Source organism: Pseudophryne corroboree, chromosome 4, assembly GCF_028390025.1.
Source record: "Pseudophryne corroboree isolate aPseCor3 chromosome 4, aPseCor3.hap2, whole genome shotgun sequence".
Taxonomy (NCBI): domain Eukaryota; kingdom Metazoa; phylum Chordata; class Amphibia; order Anura; family Myobatrachidae; genus Pseudophryne; species Pseudophryne corroboree.
The window spans coordinates 265,273,665-265,295,830 of NC_086447.1; the positions used below are offsets into that span (position 1 = coordinate 265,273,665).

The 22,166-nt window shown below is 47.8% G+C and overlaps 1 protein-coding gene across 3 annotated transcripts in view; it reads right to left on the minus strand.

Annotated features, from left to right (window-relative positions):
• The window catches only part of DHX36 (DEAH-box helicase 36), a 290,388-nt gene that overhangs the window by 186,978 nt on the left and 81,244 nt on the right, over positions 1-22,166 (minus strand). For all 3 annotated transcript variants that reach the window (XM_063916103.1, XM_063916102.1, XM_063916105.1), the window contains exons 10-11: positions 4,549-4,689; positions 4,007-4,109 (exon numbers count right to left, since the gene is read on the minus strand). In XM_063916103.1, coding sequence (XP_063772173.1) covers positions 4,007-4,109; positions 4,549-4,689 — 244 coding nt within the window. The remainder of the gene's footprint in view (positions 1-4,006; positions 4,110-4,548; positions 4,690-22,166) is intronic.

Consider the following 22,166-nt stretch of genomic DNA (forward strand, 5'->3'; position numbering starts at 1 on the left):
GGAATTGAGCGTGCGCCACCATGTCGAAAGCCGACACCATGAGACCTAGCACTTGCATCGCCGAATGTATCGACACTTGTGGACGAGACAGGAAGCATCTTATCTTGTCCTGAACTTCTCCTGAGACAAGAACAACCGCTGGCTGTGAGTGTCCAACAACGCCCCCAGGTGCACCATGCTCTGAGCAGAGACCAGGGAAGATTTCTTCCAGTTGGTGAGCCACCCGTGGGCTTGCAGAAAATGGAGCGTCATTTCCAGATGGCATAGGAGAATTTTTGGGGAATTCGCCAGGATCAACAAGTCGTCCAGATACGGTAGGATCCTAACCCCTTGATGGCGGAGTACAGCCATCATTACCGCCATGACCTTGGTGAAGACTCGCGGGGCCATGGTCAAACCAAAAGGTAACGCCCAGAAATTGGTAATGGAGGTTGCCAACAGCAAATCTCTGGTACTGCTGATGCAACATTGCAATAGGAATATGCAGGTAAGCATCCTGTATGTCCAGGGAGACCATATAATCCCCGGGTTCCAATGCCAGAACAATAGAGCGAAGAGTTTCCATACGAAACTTGGAGACTCTCACGCATTTGTTCAAGGACTTGAGGTTGAGAATGGGCCGAGAGGACCCATTCAGTTTCGGGACTAGGAATAGCGATGAATAGTACCCCTTTGCATCTCTGAGCCAGTGGCACCTGTACTATCACTCCTGTGTCCAGGAGGGACTGTACCACCAAATGAAGAGTTTTTGCCTTCACCTGATGCGAAGGGACATCTGTCAGGCAAAATCGATGAGGGGGACGATTTCTGAAGGATACGGCGTAACCTCGAGTGACGACTTCCCGTACCCAGGCATCGGAAGTGGTCTTCAACCATTCCTGGGTAAACCCTAGAAGTCGGCCCCCCACTCTGGATCTCCCAGAGGGAGGCCTGCCCCGTCGTGCAGCAGGCTTGTCAGTTTTGGAAGCAGGCTGACAGGCAGCTCAGGCCTGTTTAGGTTTGGGCTTAGTGGGTTTGGAAGTGCAAGTCTGTTTCTGATACGCCTGACCATTTGCTTTCCTTGAAGGACGAAAGGAGCAAAAGGAAGCACTCTTAGCCTTCGGAATCAAAGGAGCAGTACTAGGTAGACACGCTGTTTTAGCAGAAGCTAAGTCAGCCACTATCTTGTTGAGGTCCTCTCCAAAAAAGGGAGCACCTCCAGGGTTTTCTTAGAATCCAGATCCACAGACCAGGCGAGCCAGCGAGCCAGAATTGATGTAGTAGAAGCCTTGGCAGCCAGAATACCGGCATCAGAAACCGCCTCCTTAATGTAATGAGAAGCTGTGACATTGGGGGTAATTCCAAGTTGATCGCAGCAGGATTTTTGTTAGCAGTTGGGCAGAACTGTGTGCACTGCAGGGGAGGCAGATATAACATGTGCAGAGAGAGTTAGACTTGGGTGTGGTGTGTTCAATCTGCAATCTAATTTGCAGTGTAAAAATAAAGCAGCCAGTATTTACCCTGCACAGAAACAAAATAACCCACCCAAATCTAACTCTTTCTGCACATGTTATATCTGCCCCCCCTGCAGTGCACATGGTTTTGCCCAACTGCTAACAAAAATCCTGCTGCGATCAACTTGGAATTACCCCCAATATACGATAGACATTGTCTAGCATTATCAGAGAAGTTGGAAGGCAGCTCCACTTCCACCTCCTGAGCCTAAGCTTCAATAGCCTCTGCAGCCCATGTCGCTGCAATAGTGGGCCGATGCACAGCACCTGCCAGGGTGTAAATCGCCTTTAAGCAACCCTCCACACGCTTTTCCGTCAGTTCCATCAGAGACGTAATGGTAGTTACAGGCAGAGCTGAAGATACCACCAGCCGCACCACCTGCGAATCCACTGGCGGGGGTGTTTCCCAATTCTTACTTCACGCCGCAGCGAGGGGATAGCGAGCCAGCATCTTCTTGTGAGGTGTGAATTTCTTTCCCAGGATTCCTCACGAATGTCAACTAAATGGTCAGAATGAGGTAAAACTTGTTCAACTACTTTCTGACGTTTAAACCTATCCGATTTCTTAGGAGCAGCGTCAGGCTCTGGGTCATCAGTAATTTGAAGAATACGCCTGATAGCCTCCAATAAGTCAGGAACATCCACCTGTGAGACCGATTCCCCATCAGAAGTATCTGGGTCAGTGTCTGTAAGGTCAGTATATACGCCATCCTCATCAGACGAGGTGTCTGGGACGTTGATGGATAGTGAGGAAGTAATGGTCCGCTTAGAGGACCCCTTAGTTTTAGGCGGGCGAGGGTTAGATTTGTGTTTGGTCAGTGATTGGTTCAATTGCTGTAACTGATTGGACAGGTGATCTGCCCATGGCGGATTAACCGCAGGGACCATAAGCGGTTGTACCGGCACATGAGGTCCCATAGGGGGCGTAATTTTAGTTACTAGCGTACCTGACAACGTGGAGAAAGTAGCCCAAGGTTGGTCATTTTGAACCCCCGTTGCTATGGTCCCGCTGGGGGGTAAGGAACCCCCAGAACCTGAACCCTCTGCTGCTAAGTTTTCCTCCAACGTGTCTGCAGCATCACCACCACCCAATGTGGGATCAGCCTCAGCTCCGTTGCCCCTTGTAGCTGACATATCTGAAAGCTCAATTCAAGGCAACCCAGTACAATATCAGCAGCTAAATACCTGACAAGAACCCCCTGTGTAGTGTATCAGCACAAACAAAGGATTCAAGAGGTATACGGTGACTAAAAATCACAGAGAAAAATACACAATAAGCATATCCTGTGAAACACCTATAGTAACTAATAAACCTGATGCACTTAGCCCCCCTCAGGTTACAGAATATAGGGATAGCACTCTGAGTGAGATACACGAAATGGAAGTCACCCAGCAGCTATATGTGCACACACACAGCCACATTGTACAATGCAGAAATTATGACATGCAATAAAACTGCACTGGACTAGCAATACAAAGCAAGACTAAGTATAGCTATACACTCAATAGATATATCAATGCACAATAAAGACTGGATGTATATCATAGGGTACTTGTACCATATAACCCTGACTAGATGCACTGTTTCTTAACTAACACTGTCAGCAGACATGTAGAATACTTAAGTGTCCTGTAAAATGCACAGCGCTGACATGCAGGTGGCTTTACAGAGGAGGATTTGCCCAAACAGTCCCAGGATCAGCGCAGCTCTGTGTAATGGCGCCCAAACGCTGACAGGGAGTGAGGGAGAGAGAGAGATGCAGCTCCAGGGCGGGAACATTTACTCTAAATGGCACCCTGGGGCTGGAGCAGGGGCTACAGGTCAGAGCCTTATCCCCTTGCTGTACTTCACCTCCAGGTACTGCTGGCCTTAGCAAAAGGATTTTTGAGAGAATCCGACCTGTGCCCTTGCCCTGGTGGTCTCGTGGGGTCCCTGTACTGCCACAGCCAGCGCGCGGCCCGCCTCCCACCGGCCGCGCCGGATCGCGGTTTCCAGCGGGTCCCGCCTGGGGGACCCTCTTACCTCCTCCTTAAGTGCGGCCACCCGATCCTGGAGAACTTCGGTGGTGTGTGTGTCTGATGAAAACCGGAGCCTCCGCTGTAAGTACCCGGCAACCAGGGCACGGGAGTATACAGCGCCGCTGGGGGAGGTGATGGAGCTGCTTTCGTTGAAGTCTTCAATATTCACTTAGAAAAGCTCTTCTGAGGGCTGCTGGAGCAGCCCACCTGTTGTATGCCTGCACTGCATGGCACCAACTACAAAACTGAGCTCCTGTGCACGGAGGCGGGGTTATAGAGGAGGCGGCACTATGCATTCTGGGAAGCAGGTCAAAGCTTTTAGCCTGTTGGTGCCTCGGATCAAGATCCTACTCTACACCCCAATGTCATTCCCTGTGGAGCCCAGTGTACCCCGCAGCAGAAATGTTGTTGAATAGAAATGTGTTTAATTGTCTAATATGTATTCTTAATTAATAATATAGAGTGCAAACGCTGTACTTAACCACAATACTCACCTCCCCCTTCAGAACAATATGTTTTATAAGCTCTAAAATCAGATGGAGGTCAACCTTTTCATCATCTATATATTCCAGGCCATTGATAGTCTCTTCGGAGTACCTGGAGAAAATTAACAGAACATGCTTGACTGTTAAACACATAGCTGTTTCTTTGTTTAAAAAAAAAGTGTAATCAGTTCATTAAAAATAATAGCTATTATTATGGGCATTTAACAGGATATGATAGCACTGATCTCAATATTCTCAAAGTGAAATCAATACAGATATTATTCACACAGTTAATTCACTAAATAGGTGGAATGACGATGGAAAAACAAAATATAATATTGCAAACAAATGTAACCTAATATTACCGCAACAGGAAATTTACAAATGGTCAAACTTAATTGCAAACTTTCATTTTGTTAGATACATACATTTTTCCTTTGTGTATGTGTGTGTCTGAGGCCTTCTGCATGTATAGCAAAGCTTTATTTATTACAATCTGGCTGTAACTAGCTTCAATACATTTTATCAAAATTAAAGTATCTGTCACTCGCCTTCCCTGAAGACTCCGTACAAATTGCGGCCACCGTTCTTTGTACAATTCCTCCTTTTCTGCTTTTTCTGGACGAGTCATGTGTCCTTGCATAAAGCCCTTCTTGAACTTTGGCCTGCTGTCTCTGTCCTTAGGGGTATAACTTAACGGGAAAAAGAAATATACATGAAAACACATCTCATCAAATTAAAATTATACTTTGAATCCATCTAAATGTAACATCCAGCCTAGTAGCAGTATTTCCAATATCCACTTTAGTCTCAGCATAAACAGGTAAAGTTGGTCACTGATTATTCCAAAAAAAGTGAGCATGGAAGAGATGAGCAGAAGCATAAAAGAGACGGGCAACATATAAACATATCACTGCTACAGGTGGCACTCCACGGCAGTTACTCCACAAATCGCTTAAAACTGTATTCCTCTGGGCAAAGACAGTAAGAAGAAAACCTCAGGAGGTATATAGGGCCTGATTCAAGTTTGTAAATAAAGCAAAAAAGCAAGAAACTGAGTCTGGAACAAACCATATAGCCATGCACGGGGAGCACATTCATTTATATTGTTTCTGTGCAATGTAAATACTGGCTGCTTTTGCATGTAGCCCACATGTTAGACAGCTTAACTTCTGCACTGCAATTTAGATTTCAGTTTGAACACACCCCACCCACATCTAACTCTCAGCACGTTACATCTGCCCCACTTGCAGGGCAACATGGTTTTGTCCATTTGCTTGCTTTTTTGCTTTACTTACAAACATGAATCAGACATATAGTGTAGCACCTCCTTCCACTCAGTGACTTTTTCCTGTCCCTCATACTGTATAACAACACAAAATGGTAAATTACATCAAGAATGAAAAATAAACACATTGAGAAAAACACTGCCATTAAAAGCCAGGCAAAAATAGGATTTTGGTTACCTATCGGTAAATCCTTTTCTCGTAGTCCGTACAGGATGCTGGGGTCCACATTAGTACCATGGGGTATAGACGTGTCCACTAGGAGCCATTGGCACTTTAAGAGTTTGAGAGTGTGGGCTGGCTCCTCCCTCTATGCCCCTCTTACCAGACTCATTCTAGAAACTGTGCCCGAGGAGACTGACATCTTCGAGAGAAGGATTATACACAGATAGTGGCGAGATTCATACCAGCTCACACATACAAGGCACATCAAGCTAGCTTAGCTTGAAAACTCAGCAACTGCTGAAACATTACTTACCAAGTTACAATGCAGTACATAACTAAACAAAGTCGTACTGAACCAGATAATGGTTGAAGGAAAACGAAGTGCTGGGCGGGCGTCCAGCCACCTCTACGGACAACGAGAAAAGGATTTACCGGTAGGTAACCAAAATCCTATTTTCTCTTATGTCCTAGAGGATGCTGGGGTCCACATTAGTACCATGGGGATGTACCAAAGCTCCCAGAACGGGAGGGGGAGCGCGGAGGCTCCTGCAGAACTGATTGACTGAACTTCAGATCATCAGAGGCCAAAGTATCGAACTTGTAAAACTTTGCAAACGTATTCGACCCAGACCAAGTTGCAGCTCGGCAAAGTTGCAATGCCGAGACACCTGCCGTAGAATAAGCGTGCTGGATAGTTAACCGAATCCAGCGAGAAATAGTCTGCTTAGAAGCAGGACACCCAATCTTCTTGGGATCATATAGGACAAACAGAGAGTCCGACTTTCTGTGACGAGAACTTCTCTTCATATATATCTTCAGAGCCCTTACAACATACAAGGACTTTGATGTAATTGAGGAGTTAGTAGCTACTTTCACCACAATAGGTTGGTTGATATGAAATGCCGACACAACCTTTGGAAGAAACTGCTGACGTGTCCGGAGTTCAGCTCTATCTTCATAGAAGATCAAGTAAGGACTTTTACAGGACAAAGCCCCTAATTCTGACACACGTCTAGCAGAAGCTAAGGCCAACAACGTGACCGTCTACCAAGTAATAAATATGACCTCAACCTCCTGTAGAGGTTCAAACCAATCCGACTGGAGAAACTGTAACACCATGTTAAGGTCCCAAGGCGCCGTAGGCGGTACAAAGGGAGGTTGGATGTGCAGAACTCCCTTCAAAAAAGTCTGAACCTCAATGAGGGCAGCTAACTGTTTCTGGAAGAAGATGGAGAGGGCCGAAATCTGGACCTTCACAGATCCCAATCTCGGGCCCATATCCACACCTGCTTGCAGGAAGAGGAGAAACCGTCCGAATTGAAACTCCACCGTAGGAAACCTCTTGGATTCACACCAAGAAACATATTTCTTCCAAATACGATGGTAATGTTTAGACGTTACCCCTTTCCTAGCCTGTATCAGGGTAGGAATGACCTTCTTCGGAATGCCCTTCCGAGCTAGTATCAGGCGTTCAACCTCCATGCCGTCAAATGTAGCTGCGGTAAGTCTTCATAGGCGAGCGGTCCCTTCAGCAGCAGATCCTCCCGAAGAGAAAGAGGCCTCGGCTCTTTCTGCAAGAGATTCAGAAGGTCCGCGTACCAAGCCCGCCTTGGTCAGTCCGGAGCAATGAGGATCACCTGAACCCTTGATCTCCTTACGAGCTTTAGAACTCTTGGAATGAGCGGAAGAGGTCAAACACATACACCGACCGGAAAACCCACGGAGACACCAGGGCGTCCACTGCCACTGCTTGTGGGTCCCTCGACCTGGAACAATAGCGTCAAAGCTTCTTGTTGAGACGAGAGGCCATCATGTCTATTTGGGGTAGCCCCCAAAGGTCTGTAATTTCCTTGAACACCTCCAGATGGAGAACCTATTCCCCTGGATGGAGATCGTGTCTGCTGAGGAAGTCTGCTTCCCAGTTGTCTACTCCTGGAATGAAGATGGCTGACAGCGCCAAAGCGTGCTTTTCTGCCCAGAGGATGATCGTCATCTCTGAAATTGCAGCTCTGCTCTTCGTTCTGCCCTGTTGGTTTATGCAGGCCACTGTTGTTACATTGTCCGACTGCACTTGAATGGCCCGATTTCTTAGAAGATGGGCCACTTGAAGAAGACAGTTGTAGACGACTCTTAGTTCCAGGATGTTGATGGGCAGGCCGGCTTCCAGACTTGACCACCTTCCTTGGAATGTTTCCCCCTGAGTGACTGCATTCCAGCCCCGAAGGCTCGCATCCGTGGTTAGAAGGACCCAGTCCTGAATCCCGAACCTGCAGCCCTCTAGAAGGTGAGGCAAATGGAGCCACCAGAGGAGTGAAATCCTGGCCTTTGGCGACAGACGAATCCTCTGGTGCATGTGGAGATGAGATCCTGACCACTTGTCCAGGAGATCCAATTGGAAGGCCCGAGCATGGAACCTCCCGTATTGGAGAGCCTCGTAAGAGGCCACCATCTTTCCCAAAAGGCGAATGCAGTGATGAACTGACACCCAGGCTGGCTTCAGTACATCCCGGACCATTGTTTGTATCGCCAACGCCTTTTCCTGTGGAAGAAACACCCTCTGCACTTTTGTGTCGAAGATCATCCCCAGAAAAGACAACCTCTGGGTCGGTTCCAAATGTGACTTTGGGAGATTCAGAATCCAACCGTGGACTCTGAGTAGGTGCGTTATGAGAACAATGGACTGCAACAGCTTCTCCTTGGACGAAGCCTTTATCAGCAGATCGTCCAGATATGGAATAATGTTCACCCCTTTTTTGCGGAGGAGAACCATCATCTCTGCCATCACCTTGGTGAACACCCTCAGTGCTGTTGAGAGGCAGAATGGCAGGGCCTGGAACTGGAAATGACAGTCCAATAAAGCGAAACGGAGATAAGCCTGATGCGGCAGCAAAATCGTAATGTGGAGGTACGCATCCTTGATATCCAGGAATTCCCCCTCTTCCAGACCAGATATCACCGCCCTGAGAGACTCCATCTTCAACTTGAACTCCTTTAGAAAGGGGTTCATTGATTTTAGGTTCAGAATGGGCCTGACCGAACCATCCGGTTTCGGTACCACGAAAAGGTTTGAATAGTTACCTGAGGTTTGTAAATGAGGAGGAACTGGTACAATGACCTGTGCCTCCACCAACTTCTGGACAGTTTCCTCTAGTACAGTTCTGTCTGCCAGTAGAACTGGCAAGCCTGATTTGAAAAATCGGTGAGAAGGGAGATTTTGAAATTCCAGCCTGTATCCCTGGGACACAATATCTATCACCCAGGGATCCAGGCCAGACGATACCCAGACGTGACTGAACTGTTTGAGTCTCGCCCCCACCGGCTCCACCTCCGGGCCGTGCGGTCCACCATCATGCGGAGGACTTTGGCGTACTCGACCTCCCCTAAAGACGGTATTGGACGGTTTGGCCTTTCTAGGCTTGTTAGGCCGAAAGAACTGAGATGCTGATGAAGAAAAGTATTTCTTCGGAGCAGGAGCAGCTAAGGGAAGAAGCGGAGACTTACCCGCTGTAGCCGTGGATATCCACGCATCCAAAGCTTTCCCAAAGAGAGCCTGACCTGTGTAGGGTAGGGACTCCACACTTTTCCTGGATTCCGCATCGGCAGACCACTGGCGCAGCCACAGTCCCCGACGAGCTGAAACAGACATGGAAGAGATCCCCGCAACCATGGAACCAAGGTCTTTCATGGATTCTACCATAAAACCTGCTGAATCGTGAATGTTACGCAAAAAAAATTCAACATCCCTTTATCCATCGTATTCAAATCCTCTAGTAAGGTAGCCGACCACTTTACTATAGTCCTTGCAATCCATGCACTAGTAATAGTGGGACGTAATATGGCCCCTGAAACCTGAAACAGTGTACATTGATTTAAGTGTATTATCAATTTTTCTATCAGCCGGCTCCTTTAAGGCAGTAGATCCTGGAACAGGTAAAACCACCTTTTTTGAGAGTATGGACACAGATGCGTCAACAGTAGGCGGGTTTTCCCATTTTTTCCTATCCTCCTCAGGTAAAAAACGCCACCTGGACCCTTTTAGGGATATGGAATTTTTTCTCCGGGTTTTCCCATGCTTTCTCAAATAGAGCATTCAATTCCTTTGACGCAGGGAAGGTTAGTGGCGCTTTCTTATTTTCAGTGAAAAAAGCCTCCTCAACCTGCTCAGGTGTGGTATAATTTATATTTAACACATCCCTGATAGCCTCTATCATTAATTGCACCCCCTTTGCAACAGAGGCAGACCCCCGCAACACATCCCCATTATCGTCTGTGGTATCAGAATCGGTATCCGTGTCATCTTGCGTGATGTTAACAAGCGCACGTTTTTGGGGGTATATAGCGGGGCATCCTGAGGTACCAGAATCGGGCCATACTGCCATGGAGTTCTGTAATACTGTCCCTGGGTTGCAGATTCATTACTCGCAACCCTGTCAGAAATCTGAGTAATCCAAGATTTGATAGAGGAAAACCATTCAGGTTCCCTTGCTGGAATCTGTGCTAAACCAGTGCTATCCTGATTACATGGAATGGGATCATCCTATGAGGACATATCCTCCGCAGCATATGACACAGTGTCCCTGGATATAGCTAAAGGAGACCACCAAACACTCCACACACACACAGGTGAGGGCAGACAGTTCCCCCCCCCCCCCCCCCAAGAATAGCAAGAGAGACACAGAGATTAGAGCCAACCCACACACAGCGCTTTCACCAAAGGGAGACCCCTTGTCAGCGCTGACTGTACACCTTAATAGGATACACAGTCGTATTGCAGCCTCCCCCCCTCCCTGCTACAACCCCCTGGTACCGTTTACAGATAGCTGGAGTTGTGTGGAGGGACCTTCTTTCCTGGTCAGCGCTGTGCAGGCAGGAAAATGGCGCTGAAATGCTGCTGGGTCCGCTCTGAGAAGCTCCGCCCCCAAAGTGGCGCGGTCTTCCCGCTCTTCTACTGCTTATACTGGCCTGAGGATTTAGTGCTGGCTGAGATCCTGGGACCCGGACAGGCTTCTGGACCAGTGTAGGGTGTAGCGCTGGCTCAGGGCGCCCCTCACAGCGCCGCACCATGTACCGCTGAGCCATTACCGGAGTGCAGTTAATACTGCGCTCCTACCCTGTTGCTGCCATCTTCACACCGACCCCCGCTCTGCAAGAGGGTGGCGGCATGCTGCTGGGGCGAGCGGTCCCCTGTGGCGGAGAACGATCAGACCCCTCTGGAGCTCAGTGTCCAGTCAGCGGAGACAGTGGCTCAGACCCCGCAGGGCGGACACTGCTCCCCCCCTCAGTCCCTCGCTGCAGGGAGGCTGTTGCCAGCAGCCTCCCTGTAAAACAAAAAACTCTAAAACAACATTTTACTAGGAAAACTCAGGAGAGCTCCCCTAGCTGTGACCGGCTCCTCCGGGAACATTTTCTAAACTGAGTCTGGTAGGAGGGGCATAGAGGCCACACTCTCAAACTCTTAGAATGCCAATGGCTCCTAGTGGACCCGTCTATACCCCATGGTACTAATGTGGACCCCAGCATCCTCTAGGACGTAAGAGAAACAATGGTTTATGGTCAATAAACTAAATATCTGCAAGGGAAAGCATTCGACAAGCAGTATTATAACAGGACTGGGTACAACATAATAATGAAGATAAAAACCTTAACAGTCGTCTATCACGGTGACCTAAAGGTCTTTTTATCAAACATTTTTTTTACATAAAATGATGTACAAACTGATGTTTCTGCATAATTGTATGGTTCGTGACTATGTGCTAATAGTATAATGCAGGAGATTTCACAGAAATCTCCTGCAGAACATTAATTAGCACTACAGATCGCAGTCCCATTATTACCAACAGGGACTACGATCTGACCCCAATGGACTAACCACTAAAAAGTAAAGTTTTTCAGAGTTTTTCCAGGTTAGTTAACACAATCTTCAGATTTTATAAACTCTTTGGAAGCATAGTAGCAGGAGAAAGATCTTTCAATCCGTCCGTCTGGCCCCGATTCTAGAATCTGACTCTCCGTTTAGGAAATAACATGCATAACATATATAACATACATACACAGAGGTGATATTTTAATAAAAAATTTAAATATCTGCAACAAAATGGAGTGATAATAATTTAGACAGTTCTGCGATTATTAATACATATGAACCTCAACTAAATAAATGCAGTATAATGCACACCAGATAAAGAAGGAAATAAAGGAAAGAGGAGATACAGGAACAAATATACCTTCTAGAAAGGAATACCATGAGTAAGGACCTCCCCCAACTGCTATGTTTATGCCACACCTGACTCACCTCCAGGTATACCAGCAGATCATAGGGGTGGTTCCCTGGAAAATTTTCTACTTTTTAATTTAGCAAGTGAGGGCTTCAAAACCAGAAAACCACCTCTTCTAGTTTTGGAAATCACACCAAGAGGTCTCCAGTGCACATATGAGGTAACTTCCAGGTCACACTACTATACTGACCTCTAGAAGACTAAAAAAACACACTGAAGCTAAGAACGTTGGTTGTTAAAAATGAACTCAACTGTGGAACCTTGACCCAGTTATAAAAAGTCAAAAAGCTTGGGTACAAGCATAGTCCCCACTGAGGGAAGACTTATCAGCGTATACCTTTTTTTTTTTTTAAATAGAGTTTGTTTATTCGAAAAAAGATCACCAGTACAGACACAGCGTTAAACATGGGAAATCGGATAATACAGGATAAGCAATGCAACAGTTTTTAGCTTGTGTAAACTCAAAAAGCATAGGGGGTAATTCCAAGTTGATCGCAGCAGGATTTTTGATAGCAACTGGGCAAAACCATGTGCACTGCAGGGGAGGCAGATATAACATGTGCAGAAAGAGTTAGATTTGGGTGTGGTATGTTCAATCTGCAATCTAAATTGCAGTGTAAAAATAAAGCAGCCAGTATTTACCCTGCACAGAAACAATATAACCCACCCAAATCTATCTCTCTCTGGACATGTTATATCTGCCTCCCCTGCAGTGCACATGGTTTTGCCCAGTTGCTATCAAAAATCCTGCTGCGATCAACTTGGAATTACCCCCATAATACATTACATCACATGCACAATTGCTCCCATAGTACTACCAAGCTCACGGTGTAAGGAAAATCTAATGTCCGTAAACAGGTCGTAAATCACATATTAAACATTTTCAAGTTTTTCCCCCAGTTATTTAGCAGTTACAACTCTAACTAGTAGGCCGTAGTATAGCCTACGGATACTTTTACAACATAGAAAAAAATAAAAAATAAAAATAAAAAAACCACAGATAAGGAAGAGAGAGAGAGAAAAAAAAAAAAAAAAAAACAACAAGAAGCAGTATTACAATAAAATAGCTGAGGTAAATGGAATAAAGATTGATATCGCGACCTGTCCTTGCATGAGCCTAGGACGCACATCGCTACCAGGGCGCAGTGCTTCTCATAGCGCAAGGGCGTGAGAGGAGTATACAGAGGTAATCCAAGGGAACCATATTTTCTCATATTTAGAAATGGCATTGTTTTTCATGTATATATAGCGGTCTTTAAGGAGAGTGTCATTAACCAGAGCCTTAAAGGCAGATACAGTAGGGCGACGCGGGGCCATCCATGACCGCGCAATGCACACTTTGGCCAGGGCACAAATACTATGAGCATAGAGGCCCTCCCACTTGGACCCCGAAGCAGGACCCCCCATTCCCAGTACACAGAATCTCGAAGTCAACATACTCCCAGGCATCCCCGTGCGCTCCAGAATCGACCTGACCCCAGACCAAAACTCCTGAATGGACGGACACTCCCACACAAGGTGCCAAAAGGATCCCCCATCGGCCCTACATTTAGGGCAAACAGCTGTATTGCCAGCCCCAAATCTGGCCAACCGAACCGGTGTCATATAGGGTCTGTGCAAAATAAAAAGCTGTATTTGTTGAAATCGGAGTGACTTAGTCGCCATACCCGGGTATTCCAGGGCTAGCTCCCAGTCCTCCTCGCCTATGGGGCCTAGATCACACTCCCAACGCGCACGGAGTCCCGAAAGAGGGTCTGCATGAAGTATTTTTAATAGGTACGAGTAGGTGAAAGAAATCACCTTAACCCGCCCCAACGAGCTTAAAAAGGTCTTTATGGGAAAATGAAGGAGCGCCAGGGGTGAGTCCCGAAATTGTGACTGCAAGGCGTGTCGGAGTTGTAGGAATCTAAAAAAATAAGAATTTACTTACCGATAATTCTATTTCTCGTAGTCCGTAGTGGATGCTGGGTACTCCGTAAGGACCATGGGGATTAGCGGCTCCGCAGGAGACTGGGCACAAAAGAAAAGCTTTAGGACTACCTGGTGTGCACTGGCTCCTCCCCCTATGACCCTCCTCCAAGCCTCAGTTAGGATACTGTGCCCGGACGAGCGTACACAATAAGGAAGGATTTATGAATCCCGGGTAAGACTCATACCAGCCACACCAATCACACCGTACAACTTGTGATCTGAACCCAGTTAACAGCATGATAACAGAGGAGCCTCTGGATAGATGGCTCACAACAACAATAACTATGTACAAGTATTGCAGATAATCCGCACTTGGGATGGGCGCCCAGCATCCACTACGGACTACGAGAAATAGAATTATCGGTAAGTAAATTCTTATTTTCTCTGACGTCCTAGTGGATGCTGGGAATTCCGTAAGGACCATGGGGATTATACCAAAGCTCCCAAACGGGCGGGAGAGTGCGGATGACTCTGCAGCACCGAATGAGAGAACTCCAGGTCCTCCTCAGCCAGGGTATCAAATTTGTAGAATTTAGCAAACGTGTTTGCCCCTGACCAAGTAGCTGCTCGGCAAAGTTGTAAAGCCGAGACCCCTCGGGCAGCCGCCCAAGATGAGCCCACCTTCCTTGTGGAATGGGCTTTTACAGATTTTGGCTGTGGCAGGCCTGCCACAGAATGTGCAAGCTGAATTGTACTACAAATCCAACGAGCAATAGTCTGCTTAGAAGCAGGAGCACCCAGCTTGTTGGGTGCATACAGGATAAACAGCGAGTCAGATTTTCTGACTCCAGCCGTCCTGGAAACATATATTTTCAGGGTCCTGACTACGTCCAGCAACTTGGAGTCCTCCAAGTCCCTAGTAGCCGCAGGTACCACAATAGGCTGGTTCAGGTGAAACGCTGAAACCACCTTAGGGAGAAATTGAGGACGAGTCCTCAATTCTGCCCTGTCCGTATGAAAAATCAGGTAAGGGCTTTTATAGGATAAAGCCGCCAATTCTGACACACGCCTGGCCGAAGCCAGGGCCAACAGCATTACCACTTTCCATGTGAGATATTTTAGGTCCACAGTGGTGAGTGGTTCAAACCAATGTGATTTTAGGAACCCCAAAACTACATTGAGATCCCAAGGTGCCACTGGAGGCACAAAAGGAGGCTGTATATGCAGCACCCCCTTGACAAACGTCTGAACTTCAGGAACTGAAGCCAGTTCTTTCTGGAAGAAAATCGACAGGGCCGAAATTTGAACCTTAATGGACCCCAATTTTAGGCCCATAGACACTCCTGTTTGCAGGAAATGCAGGAATCGACCCAGTTGAAATTCCTCTGTAGGGGCCTTCCTGGCCTCGCACCACGCAACATATTTCCGCCAAATACGGTGATAATGCCTTGCGGTTACATCCTTCCTGGCTTTGATCAGGGTAGGGATGACTTCATCCGGAATGCCTTTTTCCTTCAGGATCCGGCGTTCAACCGCCATGCCGTCAAACGCAGCCGCGGTAAGTCTTGGAACAGACAGGGTCCTTGCTGGAGCAGGTCCCTTCTTAGAGGTAGAGGCCACGGGTCCTCTGTGAGCATCTCTTGAAGTTCCGGGTACCAAGTCCTTCTTGGCCAATCCGGAGCCATGAGTATAGTTCTTACTCCTCTCCGTCTTATAATTCTCAGTACCTTGGGTATGAGAGGCAGAGGAGGGAACACATACACTGACTGGTACACCCACGGTGTTGCCAGAGCGTCCACAGCTATTGCCTGAGGGTCCCTTGACCTGGCGCAATACCTGTCTAGTTTTTTGTTGAGGCGGGACGCCATCATGTCCACCTTTGGTTTTTCCCAACGGTTCACAATCATGTGGAAGACTTCTGGATGAAGTCCCCACTCTCCCGGGTGGAGGTCGTGCTTGCTGAGGAAGTCTGCTTCCCAGTTGTCCACTCCCGGAATGAACACTGCTGACAGTGCTATCACATGATTTTCCGCCCAGCGAAGAATCCTTGCAGCTTCTGCCATTGCCCTCCTGCTTCTTGTGCCGCCCTGTCTGTTTACGTGGGCGACTGCCGTGATGTTGTCTGACTGGATCAGCACCGGCTGACCTTGAAGCAGAGGTCTTGCTAGGCTTAGAGCATTGTAAATGGCCCTTAGCTCCAGGATATTTATGTGAAGTGATGTCTCCAGGCTTGACCACAAGCCCTGGAAATTCCTTCCCTGTGTGACTGCTCCCCAGCCTCGCAGGCTGGCATCCGTGGTCACCAGGACCCAGTCCTGAATGCCGAATCTGCGGCCCTCTAGAAGATGAGCACTCTGTAACCACCACAGGAGAGACACCCTTGTCTTTGGTGACAGGGTTATCCGCTGATGCATCTGAAGATGCGATCCGGACCATTTGTCCAGCAGGTCCCACTGAAAAGTTCTTGCGTGGAATCTGCCGAATGGGATTGCTTCGTAGGAAGCCACCATTTTTCCCAGGACCCTTGTGCATTGATGCACTGAGACTTGGCCTGGTTTTAGGAGGTTTCTGACTAGCTCGGATAACTCCCTGGCTTTCTCCTCCGGGAGAAATACCTTTTTCTGGACTGTGTCCAGGATCATCCCTAGGAATAGAAGACGTGTCGTCGGGATCAGCTGCGATTTTGGAATATTGAGAATCCAACCGTGCTGCCGCAACACTACCTGAGATAGTGCTACCCCGACTTCCAACTGTTCCCTGGATCTTGCCCTTATCAGGAGATCGTCCAAGTAAGGGATAACTAAAACTCCCTTCCTTCGAAGGAGTATCATCATTTCGGCCATTACTTTGGTAAAGACCCGGGGTGCCGTGGACAATCCAAACGGCAGCGTCTGAAACTGATAGTGACAGTTCTGTACCACAAACCTGAGGTACTCTTGGTGAGAAGGGTAAATTGGGACATGGAGGTAAGCATCCTTGATGTCCAGAGACACCATATAATCCCCTTCTTCCAGGTTCGCAATCATCGCTCTGAGTGACTCCATCTTGAACTTGAACCTCTGTATGTAAGTGTTCAAGGATTTTAGATTTAAAATAGGTCTCACCGAGCCGTCCGGCTTCGGTACCACAAACAGCGTGGAATAATACCCCTTTCCCTGTTGCAGGAGAGGTACCTTGATTATCACCTGCTGGGAATACAGCTTGTGAATGGCTTCCAATACCGCCTCCCTGTCGGAGGGAGACGTCGGTAAAGCAGACTTTAGGAAACGGCGAGGGGGAGACGTCTCGAATTCCAATTTGTACCCCTGAGATACCACCTGAAGGATCCAGGGGTCCACTTGTGAGTGAGCCCACTGCGCGCTGAAATTCTTGAGACGGGCCCCCACCGTGCCTGAGTCCGCTTGTAACGCCCCAGCGTCATGCTGAGGACTTGGCAGAGGCGGGAGAGGGCTTCTGTTCCTGGGAACCGACTGTTTGCTGCAGCCTTTTCCCTCTCCCTCTGCCACGGGGCAGAAAAGAGGAGCCCTTTGCCCGCTCGCCCTTATGGGTCCGAAAGGACTGCGCCTGATAATATGGCGTCTTCTTATGTTGAGAGGCTACCTGGGGTAAAAATGTGGATTTCCCAGCAGTTGCCGTGGCTACCAGGTCTGATAGACCTACCCCAAATAACTCCTCCCCTTTATAAGGCAATACTTCCATATGCCTTTTGGAATCCGCATCACCTGACCACTGCCGCGTCCATAAACCTCTTCTGGCAGAAATGGACAGCGCACTTACTCTTGATGCCAGTCGGCAGATATCCCTCTGTGCATCACGCATATATAGAAATGCATCTTTTAAATGCTCTCTAGTCAGTAATATACTGTCCCTGTCTAGGGTATCAATATTGTCTGTCAGGGAATCCGACCAAGCCACCCCAGCACTGCACATCCAGGCGGAGGCGATTGCTGGTCGCAGTATAACTCCCGTATGAGTGTATATACATTTTAGGATATTCTCCTGCTTTCTGTCAGCAGGTTCCTTAAGGGCGGCCGTCTCAGGAGAGGGTAGTGCCACCTGTTTAGACAAGCGTGTGAGCGCTTTATCCACCCTAGGGGGTGTTTCCCAACGTGCCCTATCCTCTGGCGGGAAAGGGTATGATGCCAATAACCTTTTAGGAATTATCAGTTTTTTATCGGGGGAAACCCACGCTTCATCACACACTTCATTTAATTCCTCAGAAGCAGGAAAAACTACAGGCAGTTTTTTCTCACCAAACATAATACCCTTTTTAGTGGTACTTGTATTATCAGAAATATGTAAAACATTTTTCATTGCCTCAATCATGTAACGTGTGGCCCTACTGGAAGTCACATTCGTCTCTTCATCGTCGACACTGGAGTCAGTATCCGTGTTGGCGTCTGTGTCTGCCATCTGAGGTAACGGGCGTTTTAGAGCCCCTGATGGCCTTTGAGACGCCTGGACAGGCACAAGCTGAGTAGCCGGCTGCCTCATGTCATCAACCGTCTTTTGTAAAGAGCTGACACTGTCACGTAATTCCTTCCATAAGCCCATCCACTCAGGTGTCGACTCCCTAGGGGGTGACATCTCTATTACAGGCAATTGCTCCGCCTCCACATCATTTTCCTCCTCAAACATGTCGACACAATCGTACCGACACACAGCACACACAGGGAATGCTCTGATAGAGGACAGGATCCCACTAGCCCTTTGGGGAGACAGAGGGAGAGTATGCCAGCACACACCAGAGCGCTATATATAAACAGGGATTAACCTTATAGAAGTGTTTTTCCCCTTATAGCTGCTGTTATGTTAATACTGCGCCTAATTAGTGCCCCCCTCTCTTTTTTTACACTTTTCTGTAGTGCAGGGGAGAGTCAGGGAGACGTCCTTCCAGCGGAGCTGTGAGGGAAAATGGCGCCAGTGTGCTGAGGAGATAGGCTCCGCCCCCTTCTCGGCGGACTTTTCTCCCGCTTTTTGCTATATTCTGGCAGGGGTTAAAATACATCCATATAGCCCTGGGGGTTATATGTGATGTATTTTCGCCAGCCAAGGTGTTTTTATTGCTGCTCAGGGCGCCCCCCCCCCAGCGCCCTGCACCCTCAGTGACCGGAGTGTGAAGTGTGCCTGAGGAGCAATGGCGCACAGCTGCAGTGTTGTGCGCTACCTTGGTGTAGACTGGATGTCTTCTGCCGCCGATTTTTCCGGACCTCTTCTTGCTTCTGGCTCTGTAAGGGGGCCGGCGGCGCGGCTCTGGGACCGGACTCCGAGGCTGGGCCTGTGTTCGGTCCCTCTGGAGCTAATGGTGTCCAGTAGCCAAGAAGCCCAAGCTGGCTGCAAGCAGGCAGGTTCGCTTCTTCTCCCCTTAGTCCCTCGATGCAGTGAGCCTGTTGCCAGCAGGTCTCACTGAAAATAAAAAACCTAAAACTAAACTTTTTCTAAGAAACTCAGGAGAGCCTCCTAGAATGCACCCTTCTCGGCCGGGCACAAAAATCTAACTGAGGCTTGGAGGAGGGTCATAGGGGGAGGAGCCAGTGCACACCAGGTAGTCCTAAAGCTTTTCTTTTGTGCCCAGTCTCCTGCGGAGCCGCTAATCCCCATGGTCCTTACGGAGTTCCCAGCATCCACTAGGACGTCAGAGAAAATAAGAATTAGGTATACCAAATTCCTCCTTTAATTGCTGAAACGATTTCAGCGTACCATCACTGTACAATTGGGATATGGAGACAATGGAGTACGGAACCCACACCGCCCCGCCCTCGAGAGCCCCCAGCTCGGGTAGTAAAGTAGAGTGCCAGAGGGGAGTATCCGGGTCCAAGCCATCAAACCCAAGCAGTTTTCTCATAGCGAGCCAGATCTTCATGGCCTGGAAGACAATAGGGGGAGAGTACCGAGAGACATTCCCACTCAGCAAAACCTGCACCGGAGAGAGACCCGGATAGTAGCACTGGAGAAACGCCCATTGTAAAGTGCCGGCATCCCCGCCCTGTATCCAGGTGCTAAGATGTGATAACTGAGACGCAAAGTAGTACATTTGAAAGCTGGGTAAGGTTAAACCTCCATCAACCTTCAACCTAGTGTGGGTGTTCAACCCTATCCTAGGCCTTTTGTTGGCCCAAATCAGGGATGATAGTATACCATTCAGTTTCCTAAAGAATGCCGGGAAGATATATACCGGGGATTGCAAAACAATGTATAATAGTTTGGGTAGAATTATCATTTTTATGAGATTAACCCTTCCAGTCACTGTCAGTGGAAGTTTGCACCAAGCTCTCGACTTGCGTATAATCAGTTGCGTCAGTGGGTCCAGATTCAGGGGTATAAAATCAGAAGGGTTATTTGTGACCTGAATTCCTAGATATTTAAACTGATCTGTCCAGCATAGCGGCAGGGAAAGTTTCGGGACCTGGGGAGGAGGACCAATAACAGGCATAATAAATGACTTGGGCCAATTAATACGGAGACCAGAAAAGCCGCCGAATTCCTCAATAACCTGCAGCAAAATAGGCATAGCGACAGCATAATCATGTAGGAATAACAGCAGGTCATCCGCATAAAGGGCGATCTTGTCAACACAAGGGCCCGTAGCAATTCCCCCAATGTCCGGGTGTGTCCTAATCAGGCAGGCCAGAGGCTCTATGGCTATAGCAAATAGGGCAGGGGAGAGGGGGCACCCTTGTCTAGTGCCCCGAGACAGGGTAAAGGAGGGTGAAATGTAACCATTTACCAAGATCCTGGCACACGGATTTTGATATAGCAGTCTGATCCATTGTATAAAGTTACTGCCGAAGCCCATCAGCGTATACCTTTAATATAGTTAGTTTAGTTATACTATTCCTTCTCTCAGTACTCTCACAGAGCCTGATAGAGGGAAGAGATCTTGTAAAACACATCACAATATTTGTGGACTACATGATAAAGTGTTACAAGTCGAGAATGTGGGACCAGAAGGTGCCAATTGGGTTACCAAGCCAAAAGAAACCCAGACTCTTGGACAAATGAAAGAACAATTTTTTCCTGTGTATTGATTTCAATACAACAGAAGTGAATCTCTAAAAGTGCTTTAGTTAATGCACAGTCCCTGATGTGTAAGTGTGGAAATAGAGAATACACAATCTGGTCATTCATGTGCTGGTGTGTCTCTGCAATATGTTGTGGGAATTGACTACTCAACTAGGGGAAGATCACGGATGACTTAGAGCCTTATTCAAAGATGGACGCTGCGGCATCCCACAGCGCAGTTTGCCCATAGGGCTCTAAGCACTTTGGTGCGAGTTCGGGGAGAAACCAGCCTGCCAAGGGTGCAAGTTCGGGTGCCGTTGCTTGTACTTAAACGCCGCGGCAACGGAACATAACACCCTTTGCATGTAATAGGAGTGACCCATCTGTGTGAAACTTCTTCACATGGAATTTCATTCTCATCCAGTACTGTGTCTAGCAGTGGCCAAGGCAGCTGTATAGTAGTGGCCATGGGCAGCAGTTCCACACTCTTCTGTAACTTCTATTTTTTGGAGACTTTCTGTTTAGTGAAAAATGGAACACAATGATACAAAAAGTCGCTGGAAATCAATCATTTACTACAAGATAGGAGAAATTATTTCATTACTATCTCTTTGCTAACTATTGAAGGACATGTTTTATTACACCTAAGCTTAGCTTCAAAGCATCAGTATATAGATCAAAGAAGTGTTGCAACTGACCAGAACTACTTGCTCTCAAATTCAGAGGGGCCCATACAGCATAAAATTTACGTTATTTGTGCGCAAACCAGTCAAGAGACAAAGGCCCTCATTCCGAGTTGATCGCTCGCTAGCTGCTTTTAGCAGCAGTGCACACGCTAGGCCGCCGCCCTCTGGGAGTGTATCTTAACTTAGCAGAAGTGCGAACAAAAGGTTAGCAGAACTGCACGTAAAAATTTTCATGCAGTTTCTGAGCAGCTCAAAACCTACTCCTACCTTGTGATCACTTCAGTCAGTTTAGTTCCTGCTTTGACGTCACAAACACGCCCTGCGTTCGGCCAGGCACTCTCCCGTTTCCCCAGGCACGACTGCGTTTTTACCTGTCACGCCTGCATTTTTTAGCACACTCCCTGAAAACGGCCAGTTACCACCCAGAAACACCCACTTTGTCAATCACTCACCGATCAACAGAGCGACAGAAAAGCGTTGCTCGACCTTGTGTAAAACTGCATAGTTTTGTGTGAAAGTACTTCGCGCGTGTGTACTGCGGCCCGTACGCATGCACAGAAATGCCGCTTCTTCACCTAATCGCCGCGCTGCGACCAAAAGCAGCTAGCGATCAACTCGGAATGAGGGCCAAAGAGCACTTACATCAGACACAGGAAGATCACATATCAAAAAGTAAATACCAACTTCCCACACTGAACCCAGCCACAGTTAGGACAGGACACAAAACTCTTGCATGCCTTTATTATAGCTGGATCCTGAAAGATGTAACACATTCGCTCTCTCCACACCCTATATTAGGACACTAAGAGCATGATTGGAACGCACTGCTGATCTTGGACATAGT